The 23,315-nt window shown below is 40.2% G+C and overlaps 1 protein-coding gene across 4 annotated transcripts; it reads right to left on the reverse strand.

Moving 5' to 3' along the window:
• Positions 1-838: 838 nt before the first annotated feature.
• Positions 839-22,368, reverse strand: CEP126 (centrosomal protein 126). 4 transcript variants are annotated; one of them, XM_083609578.1, is made up of 12 exons: positions 21,744-22,354; positions 20,970-21,089; positions 18,205-18,353; positions 15,389-15,479; positions 14,582-14,774; positions 10,324-12,331; positions 7,914-8,075; positions 6,517-6,641; positions 5,862-5,949; positions 4,672-4,881; positions 3,262-3,326; positions 839-1,069 (listed from the first exon to the last, which is right to left on the reverse strand). In XM_083609578.1, the coding sequence occupies exons 1-12, from the start codon at positions 21,965-21,967 to the stop codon at positions 974-976; spliced, it is 3,531 nt and encodes a 1,176-aa protein (XP_083465704.1). In that variant the 5' UTR covers positions 21,968-22,354; the 3' UTR covers positions 839-973. The 4 variants fall into 4 exon arrangements, with proteins under 4 accessions (XP_083465704.1, XP_083465705.1, XP_083465706.1 ...); XM_083609579.1 differs by lacking the exon at positions 4,672-4,881 and having other exon boundaries at positions 21,744-22,356; XM_083609580.1 differs by lacking the exon at positions 14,582-14,774 and having other exon boundaries at positions 21,744-21,764.
• Between the last annotated feature and the right edge of the window lie 947 nt (positions 22,369-23,315).

Here is a 23,315-nt window from a genome sequence, read left to right on the forward strand (position 1 = left end):
CATTCCCACTTAGGAATCACTTGTATCTTTGAAGATTACCATCAGTCTCTCCATAGTCTTCAGTTGCCACAAAAATGCCAGTACTTTCATGAAAACCCTTAAGCCGTCAGGGCTTCTCACTTTGTCATGCAGAGTCCTGGATTCCCAATTGCAATCCTTTCCTGTATTGGGATAAAACCTCTCACACACTGGTACATCCATTCTGACTCTACAATATATGTTTGTTTCATTCAGGAATATACCTACATGTAAAAAATGGCATGTTGAAATAAAAACAAATTTTAAAAAGTGATTGAAACTGTAGGGTAAATTTCAACAGTAAAACTTATGGGAGTTGAAACAAGTGATGTTCCAAAACCTTTCACCATTGTTCAGTTATCTTCAAGTTATTCAGTGAGCCATATCATTTTTCTTTTAGGACACTGAGCAGAGAGATGCAATAAGTAGCCGCTTGAGCAAACTATCATTGTTATGACTTTAAAGTATTGTTTTCTGAATCTAGGAGTAGAACCACTATGAAAATATTAACCTGGTTAGCTCTGCAGATAATTGATTATCATTTTCTACAACATACCTTTTACAAATGTAGTAGAAATTTATTAGCAGTTAATGAAAGCAATAAAGTTGGGAGATGAACTTATACATAATTTTTAATCAATAGCAAAATAATTTCTTTTCTTTTTAATTAAAAATGTACAGTAAATTTATAAACAACAGCACTCATTTAAAAGTGAGGTATTCCATTCTTTTAAAAAAATACAATATATTTTACAATAAAGTGCATATAAAAAATTTATATTTTGCCCTAAAGGTAAACTAGGTAACAAGCAATCAATACTTGTGTTACATCTTTTATTTTGTTTGAGTTGTTTTTAATAGCATTTAAGGCATGTTGCAAATAATTATGTTACAAAGATAGCAGCTGAGAATATATTAAAATAGATCCCAGTTCAATAGCCTCTGTTAGACCAAATCAGTATCTTCTCTGCGTTAGGTTTCGAGGGTCACCTGATGCACTCTTGTATCTCTGCATGGTAGGGATGATGTCCATGTATGAGGGAGATGCGACCTGGAAGACCAAGAGAAAACACAACACAAACAGCTTAAAGTATTCTGACTATACATTATTATTATTATATACCACCATTCATCAAAAGATATCAGGGCACTTCACAGAATACAAAATAAAACACAAGTAAATAATTAAATCAAAACAACAAAACAACCCCCTCTTCCTACAGACATATTTAAAAGGCTGTAAGATATTAATCAGCCAACAATAATAGACTACCTTGCTGTGATGGATAGGAGACTGAGTTCGCTTTCTGAACGAAGGTTAGATCTCTGTGTAGTGACTCTAACCGTATAAAAAAGCATTGATAGCTCCTGCGAACCTATCCTTATCTCCATCTTAGCTTGCTGATGAGGCACAGGTTCTCTGTTCTGGAATAGCTACGGTATGTACAGTTCTCAAGGCTCTCACCACCTCACCCTTTTATAGCCACTGAAAGAAGAACCACTAAGATTGTTATTTATGCTTAACAGTGATCTTCATGGTCTTCATAACTGCAGCCTGCAGTTGAAGAGGCTAAGGATGGTGACTCCAGCTCCGGAACTGATGGAGCTAAGGATAGGTTCTGAGCAGTGTATGTTCGTTTTTGGAGATGCTGGATACCAGAGCCAAGACCCGGTGACATAGAGAACTGGGTTTCAAGCTCAAGTACAGATAGTCCTGAAGCAACATTAAGGTTTCCTGGATGAAAATACTGTAGCAGGCACCTTGTTTGAGTACAGCCAGTTATTCAGTCACCAAGTGGGTTAGTGTGGCAAAACAGAATCTGGGTGCAACAGACCTAGAGACAAAATGTCTGGTAGATTGAGGGACTAGGCTCTTAGTGGGTCTTTGAGATTTGACAAGTGGCCAACCTATATTCTGGGACACTGAATCTTAGAACTGGAGAGTTGGAAGGGATCCCGAGGGTCATCTAGTCCAACCTCCTGTAATGCAAGAATCTCAACTAATAATAATAATAGTAATAACAATAATTATTATTTTATTTTATTTTTATACCCCACCCATCTGGCTGTTTCCCCAGCCACTCAGAGCAGCTCCCAACAAAACACTAAAAACAGAATAAAACTTCAAACATTAAAAACTTCCCTAAACAGGGCTGCCTTCAGATGTCTTCTAAAAGTCAGTTGTTTATTTCCTTGACATCTGATGGGAGGGCGTTCCACAGGGCGGGCGCCACTACCGAGAAGGTCCTCTGCTGGTTCCCTGTAGCTTCACTTCTTGCAATGAGGGAACCACCAGAAGGCCCTCAGAGCTGGACCTCAGTGTCTGGGCTGAATAATGGGGGTGGAGACGCATCCATGACAGATGGACATCCAACCTCTGCTTGAAAACCACCAATGAAGGGGAGTCCACTCCACTGAGAGGCTAAGAGGATGACCGAGGCTTCTTCCCCACTTATCCTTCTCAAGAGTTGAATGGAGAGGGACAAGAAGAAAGGCTTAATTAAAGGAAGCCTTTCATCTAGGGCAAGTGGGCTGGATCGAATTCATCCACCCTGTTCAAAATGAACCTTGGCATGGAGTACTTTACATATAGAGGGGTTGCAAATAGTTCTAGGAAAGAGGTGCTGAAGTGCTACTGGAGGATGTTGAATGCTGGCTGAGGCAAGCATCACTCTCTGGGGTTTCATTAATAGCTAAAGAAATAGGCAGTTGGGTTGAGGCCTTTATACACGTTGAGACCAACAGCAGGCTGGACTCTGCCCAGATTTACAGGGACTCAGTCTTGAGGTACAGAGACCAGGTTTGGGTCTGTTCACATATTGCAAGTCTGAGATGGATCTCCAGTTGCCTCCTTTGCAGCGGAGCCACTAAGCTGGGGGGAAATTGGAATGGGGAAATGGCAGATGGGAAAAGTATTAAGTAATCTCTCCTATCTATTCTCTGCCTTAAATTCTTGCATACCATCCTGAAACAGCTTTCTTTCTTTTCTTTTTCTTTTTTATAAAAGGCATCCAGGACACTGTTACATGCATTAGCACACAGTTATTACAGGATATTAGACGGACACATCTTGCTGGATCAGATTAAAATTCATGTAGTCCAGCATTTTGGTTCAGACAGCAGGCAACCATATGTCTTTGAAAGAGTACAAGTGGATGATTATCTCTGCTGCATCTTTATCATAAACAAACAACATATTGTTCATATGCATTTTACAATGGAAGAGCAAATGGGTATGCTTACCAAAGGGGAAAGAGTCTGTAAAACATTTGTGGAGGATGGTATTTTTTTCATGGTTTCATGGACATCTAAAATAGTATAAAATAAGAAATTTCAAGTTTATGGTGGGGAAAAACAAAGTGTACAATAATTTATTCTTCCTTCAGATTGTAAATAATTCAGACTCGATGCTACCTACAGTTTTTGTTCCCTTTGCAGGGCTGCAGAAGCATTAATTTTATTTCATATTTATTATTTAATTTCAAATTTGTAGAGAGAAGGTCTATAAATGCCTACAATTCATGGCGGTATATGAAACTATGCTCAGAAGTGGTGGGGCATCAAGTGCTAGTTGCTGCAGAGCAATAACCCCTGCTTGGGGGCTTCCAAAAGGCACTTGAATGGCCACCGTGGGAAACGAGATATGAACTCTTCTAGTACAAAGCTCTTTTATGTTCTCAAGCGTTCAGCTCAGCTTTTTCTGGCTATTCCGTTTGCAGGCATGTAGTACTTTGGGATCCACGAACAAGGTGGCACCATAGCCAGGGGCACTCTTCTACCAATTCTACTTGGTAGGCACCCCTTTCAGAATTAAGTCTGGCGGCCATCATTTGATGGGCTACCCTGTGGAATGAGGTAGCTTGTCCTCTGACAGGGGTGGGTTCAGAAGCAAATGACAAAGGATTCTGAACTTCTTATCTCCTCCTTCTGTCAGTATCCCCCGCCTAATCTCAGATCTGTCATAAATCAAAACAAAGTTTGAAATAGGGTGTGAGCAGCAAAACATTCTGGTCCTAAAGCATGAGAGAGAGGCAGAAAGGATAGAAAATTGTTGAGAGCATACCCGTTATTGGATAATTTGTAAGATTTGAAGCAACTTTGGATGTTCTCTGTCTTTGAAAAGAATGGACTTTTGCTTGACCAAACGAATACCCCAATTATAGTTGTATGGGAGTCCTCATGCCTAGAGAACTTCCCTATATCTACCATCTTCACAGAGGCTCCAATCTGCTTTAAAGTGCTTATGTGCAAAAACTGGCCTTGCCATGTGATTCTTGCATACATACCATTTGGCTGCAAATGGGGGCAACTCTTTGACTAGGGAAATGAAAGGCAGGTTGTCACATTCCCATCTTCTGTACTGTAAGCTAAATCTAGGAACAGCAGTTCCACTATCACATAACCTTGTAACTAAATAATTATTATGGCACTGCATGGTATATTTGTTAGAAAACTGGGAGAAAACACAGTTGGAAGCTGAAATGGTTATTCTGGCAGTATTGCTTATTTACATTTAAACTGCAAACCAATGTGCACTTACTGGAAGGCCCACTGATCTCAGTGGAACCTACTACCAAGAAGACAGGCAGAGAGTTGTATTGATAGAGTTGACTACCCTGGTGAATTTCATAGCATGATCTGCTGACTACTTACTAAGTAGCTTTTGATTAATGCGGTCGAGTGACTGAAGAACTTTGTGCTCTTCAAATGACAATGCACTCATTCCTTGCCGTGCAGGTCTGTTTAGCACTGTAGTCTGTTTGTATGGTTGAACTGTGTCCAAATCAATCAAGATGTCACTTTCTGTAGCTGATGTGTTTGCTAAGTTTTCTGCCAGCATAAACTGTGTAGTACTGTCTGAAACTAATAAAAGAAATGTGTATTGTAGAAAAGGTTAGAAAGAAAACAAACAAAAAACTGGATTTGCTCCTGGGGTCAATTTGTTTTAATACCCACCTTTTACAGCCTTTCTCCATTGCTAACAACATGTCTTTGTGCATCTTTCACAAATAATTTTATTTATATTTGTTCCCACAGAGCATCATGACCCTATCCGAGCAACATTATAATTGTGTTTGAGGACGCCCAGTGGTCTAAATCACTGAGCCTCTTGGGCTTGCTGATTGGAAGGTTGGCGGTTCGAATCCCCGTGACGGGGTGAGCTCCCGTTGCTCGGTCCCAGCTCCTGCCAACCTAGCAGTTCGAAAGCACATCAAAGTGCAAGTAGATCAATAGGTGCAGCTTCAGTGGGAAGGTAAATGGTGTTTCCGTGCTCTGGTTTCGTCAGAAGCAGCTTAGTCATGCTGGCCACATGACCTGGAAAAACTGTCTGTGGATGAACGTTGGCTCCCTCAGCTAGTAAAGCGAGATGAGCGTTGCAACCCCAGCATCGTTCGCGACTGGACTTAACTGTCAGGGGTCCTTTACCTTTTTTTATACGCCTTTTCTGTGCATCTAAATATTTCCCCCACTTTTGATTCGGAAAGCAAATGACATAAGACTATCATCACTTTCCTATAATGTTTCTGTGAGAAATGGACACATGACAGATACCCGATCTTTTAAAAAATTGCCTTTTTTCTGTGGTTTTCTTCAACTGTTCTTAAACCTTTTACCATTTCTCACTACCCGGAACCCTCTTGTGTGTTAAGACTGTGTCTTTTTTTTTTACTTATGTACAACACCTTGTTGTTACAAGCACTCTACAAATGGGAGTTTATATGCAAAATTCAAAGATATTCCTTAAGTGGGAAGGACACAATACTTAGCAATGAATAGGTTTATAATAAAAACCTTAAAATAATAATTCATAGCAACAGTCAGATTGAAACATGCTGTATTACCTTCATCAGAATTACTGATGCCACCCATGGCTTGCACTATATCATTTGCACAATGAGGTGGTGCTCGCTTCACAGCTTGTGTCGTATTCTATAAAAAAAGAATTTTATTATCAAACTGCTTGAAAAAATAAATCCTAGCATTTCATGGTCCAGAAGTGCTAACGTTACTCTGAAATGAAAATCAAATAATGAAAAAGCCTTAAAACACACACACACACACACACACACACACACACACACACACACAGAGATCTATAACATATGCTGCTGTATTATGGAGGACCATTAACCTGTGATAGTGGTGATACTGAACTACAGCAGAAAAATTTAATAGACTGCGATTCCCACATAGTGCTCTATGATAACTCATGAACAGGTTACATATGCAAGTATACTCAGGATATAGTAAACCTGAACAGTTATTTGTGAAATGACTCCACCAGAGAGTTTCCTTTATAATGTACAGAATACCCTCTCTCTACATTCTGCCTTATCAGAGAAGTGGAAGCAAGAGGTCTAGAGATAACTGTAGAATCTATTTTCTACTGGAAGTAACATTGTAATTTTCTTTAATTTTTTAACTGCACGATACAGAATCCATTTCCCTGGGACAGCAATTTTTGATATTTTTCAGTCAGAAATTTATCAGATATACCTGTACGGCACTAGTGGGCTTCCATACTGCAGAGGCTGCCTTTTGTCTCCTCTGTTCTAAAAGAGCCTTGCGTTTATTTTCATTATTTTCAATACTTTGTTTTCGTCTTGTCATGGCAAAAGTAGCTGAAAAGGATAAAAAAGCACCACAAAACACACACCTTGTTATATTGTTTTATACTTAAATTATAATTATAGTTTCAATGTTATCTTTTGTTTATAAGCTACTTTGAACACATATAGGGAAAACATAGTAACAAATAAATAAATATGCAGAAAAAAGGAATACAGATGGCTTAACTTGAGTTTACTTTTGGATTATATCAGTAGTGTTGAGCAAGATAGATGGCAAACCTGCTTGTATGGTACATATATGCTTCGCCTCATGGAGCAAATGTACAATTCTGGGTGTGTGTTGTTTGAGAGAGATGTGGATCAGAAAACCCGTGTGAGGAAAACAACAAAAACTTCCTCCTGTACCATGGCTCTATTCCAAACCACTTCTATTTACTCTATACAAAACGACAATCCAATTATAGATCTCCCACCATTGCATCTAGTTTGGGCCTTTCCTAGTTCAACTATCTGAGATTCCTTTAGCAGGAGATGATGGGGACTGAACCTGGAATCTTTTGCAGGCAAGAATGTGCTCTACCACTGAGCTATGGGTCAACATTTGGGGTAGTTTATAACTAGAGCTGCAAACTTTAATTGGTAGATTAATTAAATAGAGCTTTAGTTTATTGATGGCAGCAAATTCAAATCAATGAAGTTAAAAGGATATATTTGTTAATTTAGCTTATTTTCAAATTCTCTAATTTTCCTCTTGTGGTAAAAATACTAAAAATTATACTAGTTCTGATATTATAAAGGAATGTTTGGAAAAGACAAGTGCAAAAGAATTTTCATGAATAAAGCCCTCGATTAGCACGTGAGCTGTAGAAGAAACCACTTCAGAATATACCAGCATACTCTAATTTATCAATATGAACTCTCAGTACTTAGGAAAGTTCCACAACCATATATGCCTATCCCAGGTACCCTTCTACATTACAGTGGTACCTCTGGTTGCGAACGGGATCCGTTCTGGAGGCCGTAACATGAGGCATCACTGTACTTACTCTCAAAAAGTTGCCAGTGCGGAAAATACAGAATTGAAACTAGGGTACAGACTCAATCCAAACTTCATACATGGCTCATTGACTAAAGATATTCCTTAACTATACATATATTACTATACATTTTATACATATACATATGTATATATGTATATGTATACTATACATGTATAACTATACATATTACTATACATTTATTATTCAAGATTCATTAAATTTGGCCTATATATATTCTCGTTTTCTCCCCCCCCAACAAAATTTGATAAAGGAAGAACCTTACTGCTTGGTGGAGAAGCAAATATTGGATTCACTCTGACACCTGATTTAATACTGCCCATCAGATTGCCACCATCAATTGTGATGTGAGTCACATTAGGTCTAGTGGGTTGCAAGTCGCCATTATTTGAATTATTACAGAGTGTAACACCATGTTGTGAATCTCCTGAAAGAAAAGAAAAACACACAAGAAGATTTAAAAATTACATTGTCAGGCTAACTTCACTCAGCAGTTCAGAAATTAGTCAGGAATGTGTGTGTGTTTTACAACCAACTGTATTATTTCACCCAATTGCTTTAAGGCATGTGGGGTGAAGTTGCAGCAAGACCTAATTTACCAGCAGATGATTAGACCAAATCAATGTATGAATGCGTAAGTTAAACATTCACTCAAGGCGCATCCAATCTCCCTTCATTACTGAAGCACCACAGGTTTAAGCACACTGTCCAAGACTCTGTTAGATGACAGCCAAAGCACTCAGTCATTAACAAAAATGAGCTTTCACTTCATTAGTAGCAAAATGTTATATCAGATAACAGCTACTAATATTATTATTGATGTTGAATTAATAAATCACCTTTCAGATAAATTTACAGGCAATTTACAACCATAAAACAAACCAAGTGAAACAAGTAAAAATAAATTTAAATACAATACAATACACAAGGCAGAGACATGTTCCCCCCTGCCCCCCAAGCTGGAAAGGCAAAGTGAAGCGAAAACATATTCAGTTGTTTCTGGAAACTCCAGATAGTGGGCACCTGTTGTATCTCAATAGGGATGCTTTTCACTTAACAGGGACAGCTACACCTGCTTCAAATTACTGTGTAGTGGGATTCTGATATTTTAGGAACTTCAGGGAGAGATCCTCCTGCAAAATGCAGTGGCCTACTAGGTACATAGTGAATAAGGCAGTTTCTCAAGCAACCTAGTCCTAAACTGCGTAGGGCCTTATACAGTGGTACCTTGGTTTACAACAATAATCCGTTCCGGAGGTCCGGTTGTAAACCAAAACAGGTTGTAACCCAAGGCGCGCTTTCACTAATGGGGCCTCCAAAAAAAAGGGTGGGTGGGTTGTAATCCAAAAAAAGGGACACACACTTCCGGGTTTGACGTGGTTGTAATCCAAAATGGTTGTCGTCATCGTCATCTAAAATGGTTGCAAACCAAGGTACCATTGTATGTTCATACCAAAACCTTGAACTTGGCTCTGTAGCCTGTGCAGATCCCACAGGCAATATGTTATATATGCTGGTGGCAGTTTGCTCCCATAAGCAACCTAGGCATCATGTTGCATGCTAGCTGTAGCCTCGGGACCATCGTCAACATCCCCACAAAGAGTTCATTGCAGTAATCCCACCTTGAAATTACAGATGAGCTGAGATTTACAACATACTGGGAAATCTGCTTGCGTTACCAGGGCTGATATCCTGCCCGCTGGAGGAGGAAGAGGGGAGCGGGGGGAGTGCACAGCCCTGGCAGCGCGATCCTGGTGGGGTGCCATTGCAGCTGCCCCCCTGCCTGTGCTGGGTGCCATTCCCCTGCCCTGCCCCGCCTGCTCTCTGCCCCCCCCCCCCGGTGCCAGAGCATGAAGCTCTGCCACTGATCCTGCCTGGACTGCCTCTAGTACCTGCTGCCACTGAGAACTCCTGTAGTTGTCAGCCTCTCCTTCCCCTTGCAAGTGGGCTAATCTGGTGGTGTTGGCACTAAAAAGTACTGGGAGGAAATGGCTACTTCATTCCATTTGGCAAGTCAAGGTCAGCAACACTGTGGGAGATAAATATGGCAGCCACCAGGTGTCGAGCAGAGCTGATAACCTACTTGGCTCCAGGCCCCCTGCCAAATAAGCCTGTTTGTGAGGGGGAAGGAGGTGGCTGCAGTATTGTTAACATCAGGGAGTCCAAACAGTGGGAGGTGCTGGGTTGGGTGAGGGCAGCCTGCTCATGGCTCCTCCAAACCCAGAGCTGGGCTTGTTTATATATGAAAATGCATCAGGGATGGCTTGATTCAGCTCTACTAAAAATTCTAAAGGAGCTTTCATCCTCCAGTCAGAAAAGGCACCGTGGTTTTATCCACTGTGGTTTTATCCACATTCATCAGGGCTGAGCTAGTCACACCTATTTGTAACTGTCATGGTCAGGGACTGACTAAAACCAGTAATGGGCAGAATACCACTTGTTAGAAACAATTTTTGTCTTGGTTTTGAAAGGAAGTATGTCCAGTCTGGTCTTTCTCTTTCAGTGCACTCCTGCCCTTTTGTTATTTCTGACGATAATGTGAGATTGGCACAATATGCCTGAAATTAAACTTTTTTCAAAGTCCCTCTGAATGGGCCCTCTGTTATTAGTTCTGATTTTATCAAATATACAGTCTTATAAATCCTTCTAATTCAGTGAAAACACATAAATCTTACCAGCAGCACCATCCTTTTGAGCCAGTGCACGATGCACCCCTTGCCACAAAACTGTGATTTCTTCATCGGTTGGTGTGCGATCGCGACATAATCCATTTTCTGAGTACACAGAGTTTCCTTTTGGAAAGCTGTTGCACCGGGCAACTGCTTGACCAGTAGCCTTTTTCTTCCTCAACAGCTCATAGGTAAATATGCTATACGAAGGTCGCATAGTGGCCACCTGTGAATTGCAAGCAGTACCTGAAGATGGAGAATCTGTAGTATCCGAACATAAATCTTGACCTTCAGGTAAAAAATGACTGTTTTCAGTATCTGTGTGAGCTTTCCAAAGATTTCCTGACTGAGACACACTGTCTGCTGGATTTTCATCCATTTTTTTGCCTGGTATGGGCTTACTTGGTGGGTGAGGTGCCATGATTTTGCCCTGAGTTTTCATAACCTTTGTGGCTTCGCTAGCAGACTGTGGTCGGATAATGGTGCCCTTTCGGTTTTTAGTTGTGAAAGTTGATGTGGCTTTGGCAGATTTTGGTCTTTTGATCAATTTCGTTCTACTTTTACATGGATTGCTTTTGGGATTTTTTAGTTCACAATTATATATTAGGGGTATTTCTTCACCTCTTGGCGCCATCCATGCTTGTCTAGCAACATGATATCCTTTAGATACAAAAGCATTCTGCATCCCATTATCTGAGTCTTTAACAGTAGCAATTTTTGCAGATGCCTGAGAATTCTCCTGGAGATATTCTGGAAAAACAGAATTGAGAGTGCAAGCGGGAATGCTTCTAACATTAGTTCTAGAAGTGGCAGCTCTAATTTGAGAACCAGGTGATCTGGGCTGTGCATGAGGTATTTCAATGATATTTTGTTCTGAATGCTTTTCATCACCCACTGCTCTGTTAATTTCATCAAACCACCTAAGTTTTTTACAGTTCTTTTGCTCTGCATCTTTCCCTTTCATTTTTGCCAATTCAACACTGTCTCTAGGAATCACAGGCTGAGTCCCAAATCTGACCCCCCTGTTGACAACCACTGCCTTGAAATTGCTAAGTTCATACTTAGATTCTTTTTTCAATATGCTTTTTGGAAATTTCACTACTTTTTCTTCATTGGAGTTGTTCCCTTGTTGGTCAAGATCAGATAGATTAGCAGTGGAATCTTCATGAGACATAGATAAACTATTTTTAGTCATTTCATTATCTCCATTAGCGTTCTGTTGATTTATACAGCCTTTACACATCTCTTCAAACAAAGATGCTACAACCTTTTCATGTTTAGTGCTTGCCACACAGTCTATATCTTCAGTACATCTTGCTGAATGATCATTTCCCTTCTCCATGCAATTAATTGAGAAGCTGTCATTGTAAGGGGCAGTAGGAAAGACCGCAGAGGTTGCTGTTTGTTGACAGGAGACGTGTGCTGATGAGGTTCTGTTCTGGGGAAGCTGAGAATTTCTCTCTTGTAGTGAAACAACTGAAGGATCAGGGACAGCCCAAGCTTTGTTTATTTCGTGTACCGGGCTGTCAGTAGCTACAGGAACCTCTGTGCCTGAAGACGGACGTTTTGACAGAAAACTTTTCTCTTCTCTTTCATTTTGTGCAAAGGTTAGATTCTCATCAGAAGCATCTCTTGCAGTCTCTCTTTGTTCAGACCTACTTTGAACAAATGATTTCTGATCAGGACTGCATGTGTCCTCGTCAGAAGGTATGACATTGTATTTTATTAAAATATCACGAAAGGGGGAGGTTGTCTGGAAATTTGAGGTATTTAAATTTGTAAGCCAATTATTTACATGCTGATTTTTAGAAAAAGTCATGTCAGTTTCATCAGAGAAACTTTTATTTCTAGTCTGTAATTCCTCTGAATTGTGGACTGAGGAGTCCAACTGTGCAGATAAAGAAGATGTTTCACTGGGTGTTGTGCAACCTTCATTTGGTTCTGCAGCCTCAAGACTGTCCACACTGCAAACACTTTCTGTATGGGCTATTTCATTCACTTCTTGATGAAAATCCTAAGACAGAAAAGCAAACAGCTTATAAATATCACTAAGACCCATCTTCTTGGTAAAGTTTAAGAGAAAATTAGGGAAATCAGAGAGGTCCTTATGTTTTCGTGTGTGAAAAGTAGTAAGATTTTCAGGTTTGCATTTCAAATAAACATCAATATGTCCTTGTGGACACTCTACCAAATCAAAAAGGAAAAAGTTGGGAATAATTTGATAGAAAACTGTAGAATTTTTCAAGGATACATTTCAAAGATCTTTTTTCAAGTCATCTCTGCAAGTAAGAATATCATTCTGAATACAGGATGAAGTGTGCTAAAAATGTCACAAACAGCCAGTATTCTTAATTAGAGCTTCTATTTGGTCACTGATTTTCAGTGGTAGAAAAATATTGCAAGTTCTCATACACCGCACATTTTGGGTGCCACTTCTGCACAGGGAAGAACTCATTTCAGTTGTATATCGAATTTATAGGCAGCCACATGCCTGAGATTTTTCTAGCTCTAATTTCAGTCTATTTAGCTGAATGTTTTTTCAAATGTCTGGTGCTGCAAGTTTAGACAGAAATTACCTATGAAAGCCCCTGGGATACACAACCTGGCAGGAATAAAATAAGTTAAGCGCCAGTGCTAATGTGTGATTGTTAAAAGCTCACTTGTTTTTCCAGGCTTTTGCTAGCCATTAATACCATCTTGTTGTATTTGCCCTGGTTTCTGTATGCTGCTGCATTTGTTGCTTTAAGGTATTTTAAAGGTATTTTAAAATTTGTTGTGAACCACTTTGAGAAATGAAGGGAGGTATAGAAATGTATTAATTTTTTTTAATCAGATAGTTGGAAACCACAATAGCATCCAAACTAATGATGATTTTGCTTCATTGTTTTCAGCTTAAGTCTTATAAAAATAGTTTACCTTATTCTCTTCCTTGCTTATAGCTAAGAACCAGTGAAGCTTGTTTCTTTGGATAAAAAATATTACTGGATATCAGCCCAGTAATTTTTATTGCAGGCTCTTGAATTTTATTTGAAAACAGGCGCTATAACTCAAAAATCACAAAAAAGTACATACAAACCCTGTGGTGACTATATTACAGCAATATTCTGGTTTAGAAGTGAATTAGGTTTAGAACTGAAATTTTGTTTGATTTTAAAGGGATATATTAATAGGAAACAATATTCATACTGGCATAGTGACCTTTTTATATGCCCTAAAAGGGGGGATTTTTAGGAATCTTTGTAATCCTACCAGACCTGTAAAACCGCAAAGTGAGAGTTCAAATGACCACAATGTATACGGATATGGTGTACAGTCGATTGCAATGATTTTGACTGACCCTATTCAACTATTGCTTTCCACTCACATTTGCTTATTAAATGTGAGTTTCAAAGCAAAGCACCACAGTGAAACAATGTCAGTGGTTACTCTGTAGCATTTGTCTGTCTGTATGTTTAAACTCTTACATATTTACAGTCAAACCTCGGCTCCCGAACGCCTCTGTTTTGGAATGTTTCGGTTCCCAAATGCCAAAAACCCAGAAGTAAATTCTCCAGTTTTCAAACGTTTTTTGGAAGTCGAACGTCCAACGTGGCTTCCACTTGAGTGCAGGAAGCTCCTGCAACCAACTGGAAGCCGCGCCTTGGTCGTCGGACATTTCGGAAGCCAAACGGGCTTTCTGAATGGATTACGTTCGACAATTGAGGTTTGACTGTATAAGCAGCTCCCCTTTCTGGTAATTATCTTCAACAGTTGGGAAATTGTATCTGCTTTGCCAGAAAACCCCCAGCGGCCCCTAGTGGCAATTTAACGATGCAAAAGAAAAGTAAGTTGTTTATAGTATTGCTTTGCAATTCAAGCAGCAAACCAAACTGAATACAGTTGCTTGAAAGAAACCTAAACATAAGCAGTGAATGGATTTTGATGCTCTTTGACTGATAAAGCAACTGCAACAGCAACTTCAGCTGAGGATACTGCAACACACCCGGTTCAGCAGTGATGTGCACCTTCACAGGGGTGACATGCCTAGGATAAGGAAGACTCTGTTAACACCTTAATGTCCTTTCATGTGAAGTTCTACTTCTGTGTGGGGGTTATCATGCTGTTTTACCTTTCAAGGTGATAGAAGTCCTGGGCTTCTAGATCCTTAAATTGGCACTGAAGCAGGTGCAATGGGTCTAAAAAGTTGGTACATTAGGTACTCCTACTTAGATGGTTTATGAATTGCACCTTTAAGAGGATGTAAATAACTGCCAGGACATCATACCTGAAGGTTGCTGAAATGTTGTTCTTGTAGTTGTTGCTGCATTTCATTCAGATTTTGTTGGAAGAGAAGCTGGGAATTGTCCGGGTTTGAACCACTGTTTTCCTGCATTATCCTATCACAGCCAGCTTTCACTGAGCTCTGTTTCCAGGAAAAGGGATCATTTCTAGTAGCTGAGGAAGTTGTGTCAGCAGCTCTTGCAGAGAAGAAACATTATAGTCACTTCCAGCTACATTTTTACTACTTTCACGAAAAGTTTCACAGTAAAAAATTACAGCTAAAGTGAAACATTCTGCACACTAAAATTAATTTAGTAGCTATAAGGTACTATAGAAGGTACTTGTGAAAAGCATATTTCAGTAAAAATTTGCCCCAAACTAGGAATAAAGTGATTCTGCTGGTGTTGCATTTAGCTGCATTTTATATACTGCATTAAGTTCTTACTTTGCTTTACTAAATGCATATTTCTGGGGGAAATATGTGTCCTCTTCATAGAAAGCAAGTTTTCTGTCCCTTCCTGCAGCTACCTGCACCTCTGAAAAGCTTCTTAGGAGAGTTGTGGGGACCTTGGACAACATGGGATTTGATGTGGCAGTTGTTGAATGAAGGAAGGCTCACCCAAAATTGGGCCTGGATTCTAATACGTTAATTTACAGAAGTTAATGGAAGGAAAATTTCCCATGACCTCCCCTCACCCAACATGTTCACTAGGGAATGAGGAAAAGCATATTTTATATGATCTTGCATTTAGCTTCCGCCCACAAGTACTGCAGCAATTTTATGATTGAATTAAACAAATAAAATATCTACCTTCCAATGACTTTGGATGGTGACAAATGTAATCCTGTTACTTGAATTTTCTTTAAAGCCTCATCTAATTTAGGTTCTGGTTTTCTCTGCACTAGGAATTAAAAAGAATGACAGCATTTAGAAATATTGAATAAAAGGTCAAGCTTTTAAACACAAAAACTCAGGAATAGTTCCCCACCCCTAGAAAGCTCCTACAATTCTAAAATTGTGCCCACATCAGCCCTCTACTACTATAGTCCTTCTTCTGCCTTGTTGTTCCCATACAGCATGGCTTTGCAAACTCTGCACACTCTGACTTATTTAAATGCACCAACAATTACTGCAATTCCTAAACTGTTTTTTGAATTTTTGAGGCATCCGATAATGATAGTGTATTTACAACTAAGGCTAAATTTACAAATGATACTGGACCCTAAATTAAGCATATGTGATTGCAACAAGGAGTATGCAATATAAGGGACAAAAAAAGAGAACAATCCACGATAGCCTACTTCTGCTATTTATTTCAGTCCAGTTCATTTTAATGGGGTCCATATAAAAAAACTTCCTGGTAGATTGTGCCAGTAGATGTTTTTTGGTAGGTGGAAATAGAAAGCCCTGATAAAGGTAGGAGAGGAGGGCAGTGACTATAAGAAATGTCTGGTCAAAATTATTATTTTTTAGATTGCTTGCTATCTTTCTGCCATAAATGACATTAAAGGTAGCTTAACAATTCATAAAAATATTAGTAATGAAATAAAAAAGCAGAATATATATATATATGAAAGTACACCCTTGTTTTGAAAAGTAATATAAATAAAATGCAGCAGTTAAATAATTTCTGCACCCAACAGGCCATGCAAAGGAGAAAATCTCTGGCTCCCAGTTCATTTCTGCACTCAAAGCAGACATTCTACCACTGAGCTGTGGCCTGGTATTGATTGATATTTATATCAATAATATTACTCATGGGTGGCTTCCTTTAATTCAGTAATTAATTATGAAGAAACAGGCACACACAATGAAATTAATTCATTAACCATCAAAAGTTTTGATGTATAAACTTGGTGTATAATTTTTATGAAAAAAAACAAGTAAGAAATCCCTGGAGAAGTTTCACAGTCAAATCAAAATGCATCATTACCAATGCTGCTTTTTTGTCTTTCATTTGATCAGTGGATAGGAAACATCCACTGAGAATCGGAGGTGACGCACTCATGACTTCCTGAGTGGAGAATATTTAAGTGAAATACCATATCACATAGTTTCAACCTTGGAAAGTTGACTGAGACATCAGACTGTCTGTGTTCACAACTGTTAGATGCCCGAGAGAGTACTTTATAATTCATGAGAATTATAAAGACTGGAGCAGAACCAAATGTGTATTTGTGAATCGTTCACAATTGTTATGCTGTGTCATCAAAAACAAGTTTGAAATAGGGATCCTGTATTTAAATACTAAAACAACCTGAAATATACAAAATTACATCTCATACGACTGCCCAGTAATGAAGTTTGTTTACGTATGAAACCAACTTCAATGATACATGAAGTAATTTGAAATTAATGAGTTTAAACAGTTTGCAATCCTGGTCACTAACAGTAAAGGCTCAGCATCATTCTACACACACCCCTACCTAAGGACACCCAGGTTTCCAAGGCAAAGAATCACATACAAAAATGCAGAAAAACTGAAATGAAATCGATTGCAGGCTGAATCATAGAATCAAAGTCAGCATTATGAAATACATGTGCCAGTGGTTATATTATCACAAGATTCAAAGTCTTCCACATTGCACAGTCTCTTCACCCCTAAAATTACTGCTCTTTGCTGCAGTTAACATTGAAGAGGTACTGCACCCTCCCAAAACTAATGCTCAATCAAAATTGTCAGTTTTGACACAGCTAATCTTAGGCTAGAGAGCCAAACTTGCATCACAGATGCAGAGCTCCCAAAGCACAGCAGCCTTTTACACTGTCAGTAGTGTAGATCTGCCTTTGGAAACCTATTTCTGTGCTCACAACTGTGTTACTAGATCAGGGATTGCCAGCTGTTTTGCATCCAATGATCTATGGGAAAACCCCACCAGTGGTTTCACGAAAGCAGAGGCTGTGGCCAGAGCTAAAAAAGCACCTCTTACTTCTTTCTGTCACCTTTCCCCTTGTCCTGAAAGCTCAACAGCTTTCCTAAAAAAACCCAAACTCAACAACTTTGGTCTGCCCCAGGTGGGGGCTGCTACACTGCTGGAGCAGAGACCAAGACCTGGTTAGGCAAGTGCATAATGGTAGGCAGAAGGAGCTGGTAAGATGCAGCTGCTTTGATCTCCTGGCTACCCAACACCACACATTGCTGGTGGGCACAGTATGAAGAGCATTGCATTGGCTCCACCAAGAGCATACATGGGATTAAACAGAAGTAGCAGTAAGGAGGCCACTACTCAAAACCCCAACAATCCAAGGGTCAGTCAGCACACTAAAACAGTATTATGAAAATTATAGACTTCCTCTTGTTTATATATATTTCTCATTGTCTAGCACATATTGTTCCTGACCTTTCTGGCTATTCAGATGGCTAAGTTAAGCTTACAATAACGCATTCTGCAGGATCAACATAATTGTGGGCATGGTGGTTTTTTTTTTTTATAACATTATTTCACTTTTTAAACTATTTTTTAAAAGGAAAAGATAATTTGTTCATTTAATATACACTTATGGAATGGCCCCTAGGTTTTGCAATATTTGTTTTTTTGACAGATACTAATCTGGAATGAAAACTATTTCTAACTCGCATTATAATGCAAGAATTATAGATATAGCTGCATTTGCAATATGCAAACCTTCAACTTTTTTCCGTTGCGAAAGTGGAATATGACCACGCTGGAACCTTTCAGTTGCTTCCTGATGTTTCAGTTTCCTCTGCAGCAAAATTTGTTCTCTGAATTTTTGTTCTTTTTCTTCAACGTCCTTCCATTTTTCTTCAAGTGCTCTGTGTAAAAACAACTACAGCTTTCAATAAAAGTAATCACCATGGTAAGTGGCTCGCACCATTTTGCTTAAATCCTTCTTTGTCCAAATACATCAGTGATTCATATTAAGAAGCATGTTTCAAACTCTGTCATGTCCTGACCTCTCTCCTGGCATGTGCAGAGTTTGAATGCACAGAATGCACAGACAGTTTGAATGCACTTGCATGTTTGAATGCACAGACCTTGCCTCCCCATCTCTGTCTCCACACACACACTCTTAAATACCCATTCCCTGACATGACAATCACTGATTTCCCTCTTGGTATCTGCAAGCTCACCTTTGAGCACTGGGAAATGAAGTAATAAGCTACCATGGAGTAACTAGATCTGATTGCTAGCATATGTGGCACCCCCAGGATAAAGAACAAATAATCTTTCAGATTTTTAGCAGAAAAGTCTGTATTAATGACTGAAAAGCTGCATTCAAAACGTATAAAGATTTACTGTTATAATAAAAAGTACTCTTAGAAAGATTTATTCAATTTCTTGGCACATCAAGCAAGGGATAACATATATACTTTAAAGTGTATATTCTGTTCCTTCGGGGCTTTGTGAATCCAGGGGAGATTTACTTCTTTGTTTGGCATAGAAGCTTGATTTCTAACAGTGAAAGAATACCTGAAAACTATAAATTATTCTATGTACAAATAATCCCAACGAAGTGGAGACTACTTTCCCATCAACCTCCTATCAGGTAGAATGTGCCTCCCTATTCTTCAGCTTCTTGGTGACTGTTTGGACATAGGGTCTGTGTTGAGAATAAGCTACAACTTTTTTCATTAAATCAAGTGGTCCCAGGGTGGGATTCATTACTGTTTTGGGGGGTGTTATTGTTCTCGTGTGTTTATCATTTTAATTTATTGTTGTTAGCCACCTTTAGCTCCCTTGAGGAAAGGCAGGATATAACTATTTTAATTAATGAAAATACGTCCACTGCATTGCCCCTATTCTTTAACTCCCTCTCTAAATCTGTGATTTATCGCAAGTTCCTGCTTGTTGAAATCTGTACCAAGTGCCTCTTGTACTAAGAAGAGTATCATGTCAGAAAGTAATACTAGCAGCAGTTCATAACACAGACACTGACTCAAGGAATCTATTGTTACATGAAAGTATACTATTTCGCATTGTGCAAACTAATGAACTCTGAACATTTCTTGACTGCAGCAGGGCAAAGCAAGAGTCTAACAAGAAGTAAACAAGATACTCAATCTTCCAGGTATGATTTAGTTTAGCACTTATCTCAAAAGGCCACCACTTTAAGTGTTAGGCATGATCACCTTTATTCTAGCCACACTGCCTATCCTGAAAGAAATTTATATTTAATTTAAACTTTAAGCCATGGTTTCCTACTTCTTAGATTTTCATGGCCACATTGGAAACTCATAATTAGATTAGGACCTCAGTTAATCTGCAGCATTTTATAAATTCTAAGTTTAAAGAGTATCATTTGAACATTACCGTATTTTATTTATTTGCTTCATTTTTATTCTACTCTATCAAACCAAATGATCCCAGGGCAGGGTATTGCAATTATAAAACAAGTAGCAAACAAAACAAATAGCAATAAAACATTCAAATGATATAAAATCCATAAATGTTACAACTAATACTTTTTCCTCCAGGTATCTGTGGCCTAACATATCCTACATCAGTGACAGAGATTAATTTTACAGCAACTCCAGAATGTGCACCTGTTTCCTCAGAGCAAATGTAACCCCAGCCAGACTAGGCCATCTATTCAATTACAGTCATACCTCATGTTACGTTTGCTTCAGGTTGCGCGTTTTCAGGTTGCGTCCCGCGGCGACCCGGAAGTACCGGAAAGGGTTACTTCCGGGTTTCGCCACTTGTGCATGTGCAGATGCGCAAAATGACGTCACACACATGCACAGAAGCGGCAAATCGTGACCCGTGCACGCATAGACGCGGGTTGCGTTCTTTTCAGGTTGTGAACGGGCCTCCAGATGGTAGGGAGAGACACAAGGTGAGAATCCTTAGCATACTTATGTATGCTCCATATCGCCTGATGAGCTCACTCAGCAGCATTACATATATGTTAAACAAGATGGGGGAAAGAACGAAGCCCTGCAGGCTCCCACAAACTAATTGCCATCAGGCCAAGCTAAAGTCTCCCCTTTGCCTCTACCTGGAAGCAGTCCTTCAGCCAGAAGCAGAATCAAAAATTTCACAGTGCCTCTTATGCCAGCCTACCAGAGCCAATGAAGGAGAAAACTGTGGCTCAACTATCAAGATCTGCTGATTCAGTAGGACTAACAAGACTATGCTCCCTCTGTATATCTTCTGATACAGCTGATCAATGAAAAGAACAAACCAATGCCCCAAATGGACCTGAAGCCAGATTGAAATGGGTCTAAATAGTATGTCTCCCCAAATACACCTGAAGCCCATCTGCCATGACCCTCTCAAGTACCTGGCTCAAGGCAGGTAGCTGTCGCAAAAGGGTTTCTTGAGGGGCTGTACCAACTGCACTTTCAAAATAACTTGAACCACTCCGTCCCACAAACAATTATTTACCACCACAACTAAAATATCAAGCATGCCTTACATTTACATACCTCCTCCTTTTATTTGTTTCTAGAAAATGTTTTCGTGCTCGATTACGAAACAGTCTTTGATCCTTTAGCAACTCATGACGCTCTTTTGATAAGTCCCTTTCAAGGAGAATCTTTAGATTTCTGATCATGACGTTAAAGATAACAGAAACTGTAGCGAAAACCCTAGACACCCAAGCCCACATTTAATTTGTTGAAGGTGCTTTTTTTGTTTTTCATTTCAGTGCTCCCCCCCCCCCCCGTGCTCAAGGGTACACAGTACCGGCATCTCTTGTTGTTGTTAAAAAGTGTTAAAAAGTGTGGTACTTACTGTAACAACTTCATGGTGCTGAGTACTGGCACCTATTTTTCAAGAAAAAAGCACCGATGATGATGATGATAACAACAACAAAATCAACTTCTGTTTTTGTTATAATAATTATAATAATAAACCAACTTGTTTTTTAATTTTATTATTTATTGTCGTTACATACCACCCTGTACCTGGAGATGGCTATTATTGTTGTTGTTGTTGTTGTTGTTGTTGTTGTTGTTGTTGTTGTTGTTATTGTGGCATTTCAGTGAAGTTTCAGCGAGCCTATTGAGAAGACCCCTAAGAAGCAACTGTACCAAAATGAATTATTGTGAAAATAAGAACTAATTAGGGGGCCGGCTCGCCAAATTTTGTCCTCCCTGGCCTGAGCGCCCCACCTGTTCGCTCAACAAGCGCTTCTTTCCCGCCCTCTCGCCTCCTGCCCCACAGGAGCCCCGGCCTCTCCCTCCCTGAGAGGAGGATACGTGGAGGGGCCCAAGGCGCTCAGGGCCCGGCGGCCGAGGCCCCGCGGCAGGGCGCTTTCCGAGACGCCCCTCCTCGCGCCGGGGGCAGCGGGCTCGGCGGCGCCTTCGGCCTCCCACGCCGAGGCGGCCTGGCTCCCGCCCGCTGCCCGCCCGTAGCTGGAGTAGTAGTACAAGCTGCCGTTGCCGCCGATCACGTTGCCGTTGGCGCCTCCGCCAGGCTCCATCCACGCGCCCCCCGAACCTTCAGCCGCCCTCCGCCGCCGCCATCTTCACACCCAGCGGCTCTCTGGCTTCTCTCTCCGTCTCTCGCCCTCGCTCTCCGCCCTTCGCCTCGCTCGCGGGATCCCCGTCAGCGCCCAGCGGGGGGGCTCCAGCGAGCCCTCCCCGCCGCCTCAGAAGCGCCCGCCGAAGCCCCTCGCCCGGCTCCAGGGCGCCGCCGCCCAGCCGCCATCTTAGCAACCGGCGACGCCGCTTCCTTCGCAACGGAAACCAAGGGAGACGGAGGAGGAGAAGGGGCGGAGCGCCATGCGCAGGGGCCGGCTCGGAGACAAGGGCCGCGCCGAGGCGGAGACTCTGAGGGGGAGAGGCCTTTCCGGGCTGCCCGTTTAACCTCTTCCCCGCCGTCGAATATGTGTACATGTATATATACTGCTGGCCGTTTAGTCTCTTACCCTCCCTCGATATATATATATTCGACGGCGAGGAATATATATATATATATGAGAGAATATATATATATATATATATATATATATATATATATATATATATATGAGAGAATATATATATATGAGAGAATGGAGTGCCTGACGTGCTCTGGTCCATGGGGTCACGAAGAGTCGGACACGACTAAACGACTAAACAATAATATATATATATCGAATATTTTATCTTTTTTGGGGGGAATGTTGTGGGTTTGGTTTTTTTGCCAATATATATAGGCAAACACACACACACACACATATATATACATAACTGCATATGTATATGTGTGTGTGTGTGTATACTCATACATACATATATACCGGTACATATGTATATATACGCTTAACCAGTGCTTTTTTTTCTTAAAAAAATGTTTATGGGCACTCTGATTTTGACTCAAGAAAATCACCATTTTATAGTTAAAATCAGGAAAAACAAATACAGTAAATGGACAAAAGTACAAAGATTCACAAAATGTTTAGGGGTATGCGTCCCCCTGCGTCCCCCCAGAGAAGAAAAAAACAATGAGCCTAACCACCTCACGCGAGGTTAGGCTGATATATAGGGTTGCTGTGGGTATTAAAAGAACAGGGAGAGAAAACCTGGTATGCCACCTTGCGCTCCTTAGAGAAGGGAAGGATATATAAATGTAATCGATAAGCTGTGGAATAAAAATAAATCAGGTAAGGCTTGACTGGCCCCATCCCTTCTTTTGTGTGTGTAAAAATAAATAAATACATATACATATATCATTGTCACATTTATATGCATGGGCGTAACCAGGATTTATGTTGGGGAGGGGCGGGCTTCATGTTAGGGGGGCAGAACGTCAGTTAAGTATTTGTCTTGATTTTTTTGGCTATGCCA

This window comes from Podarcis filfolensis (assembly GCF_964270895.1).
Source record: "Podarcis filfolensis genome assembly, chromosome: 4".
NCBI classification, from domain to species: domain Eukaryota; kingdom Metazoa; phylum Chordata; class Lepidosauria; order Squamata; family Lacertidae; genus Podarcis; species Podarcis filfolensis.

What these genes read in the sequence shown, in the direction of transcription:
- CEP126 (XM_083609578.1), bottom strand. Translation starts at nt 21,967, where the DNA reads ATGGAGCCTGGCGGAGGCGCCAACGGCAACGTGATCGGCGGCAACGGC. An exon ending in CCATCCAAAGTCATTGGAAG is followed by an intron (nt 14,775 to 15,388) that starts GTAGATATTTTA and finishes CTTCTCTGCAAG; the next exon opens with AGCTGCTGACACAACTTCCT. An exon ending in TCAAAAGGATGGTGCTGCTG is followed by an intron (nt 8,076 to 10,323) that starts GTAAGATTTATG and finishes CTTTTCTTTCAG; the next exon opens with GAGATTCACAACATGGTGTT.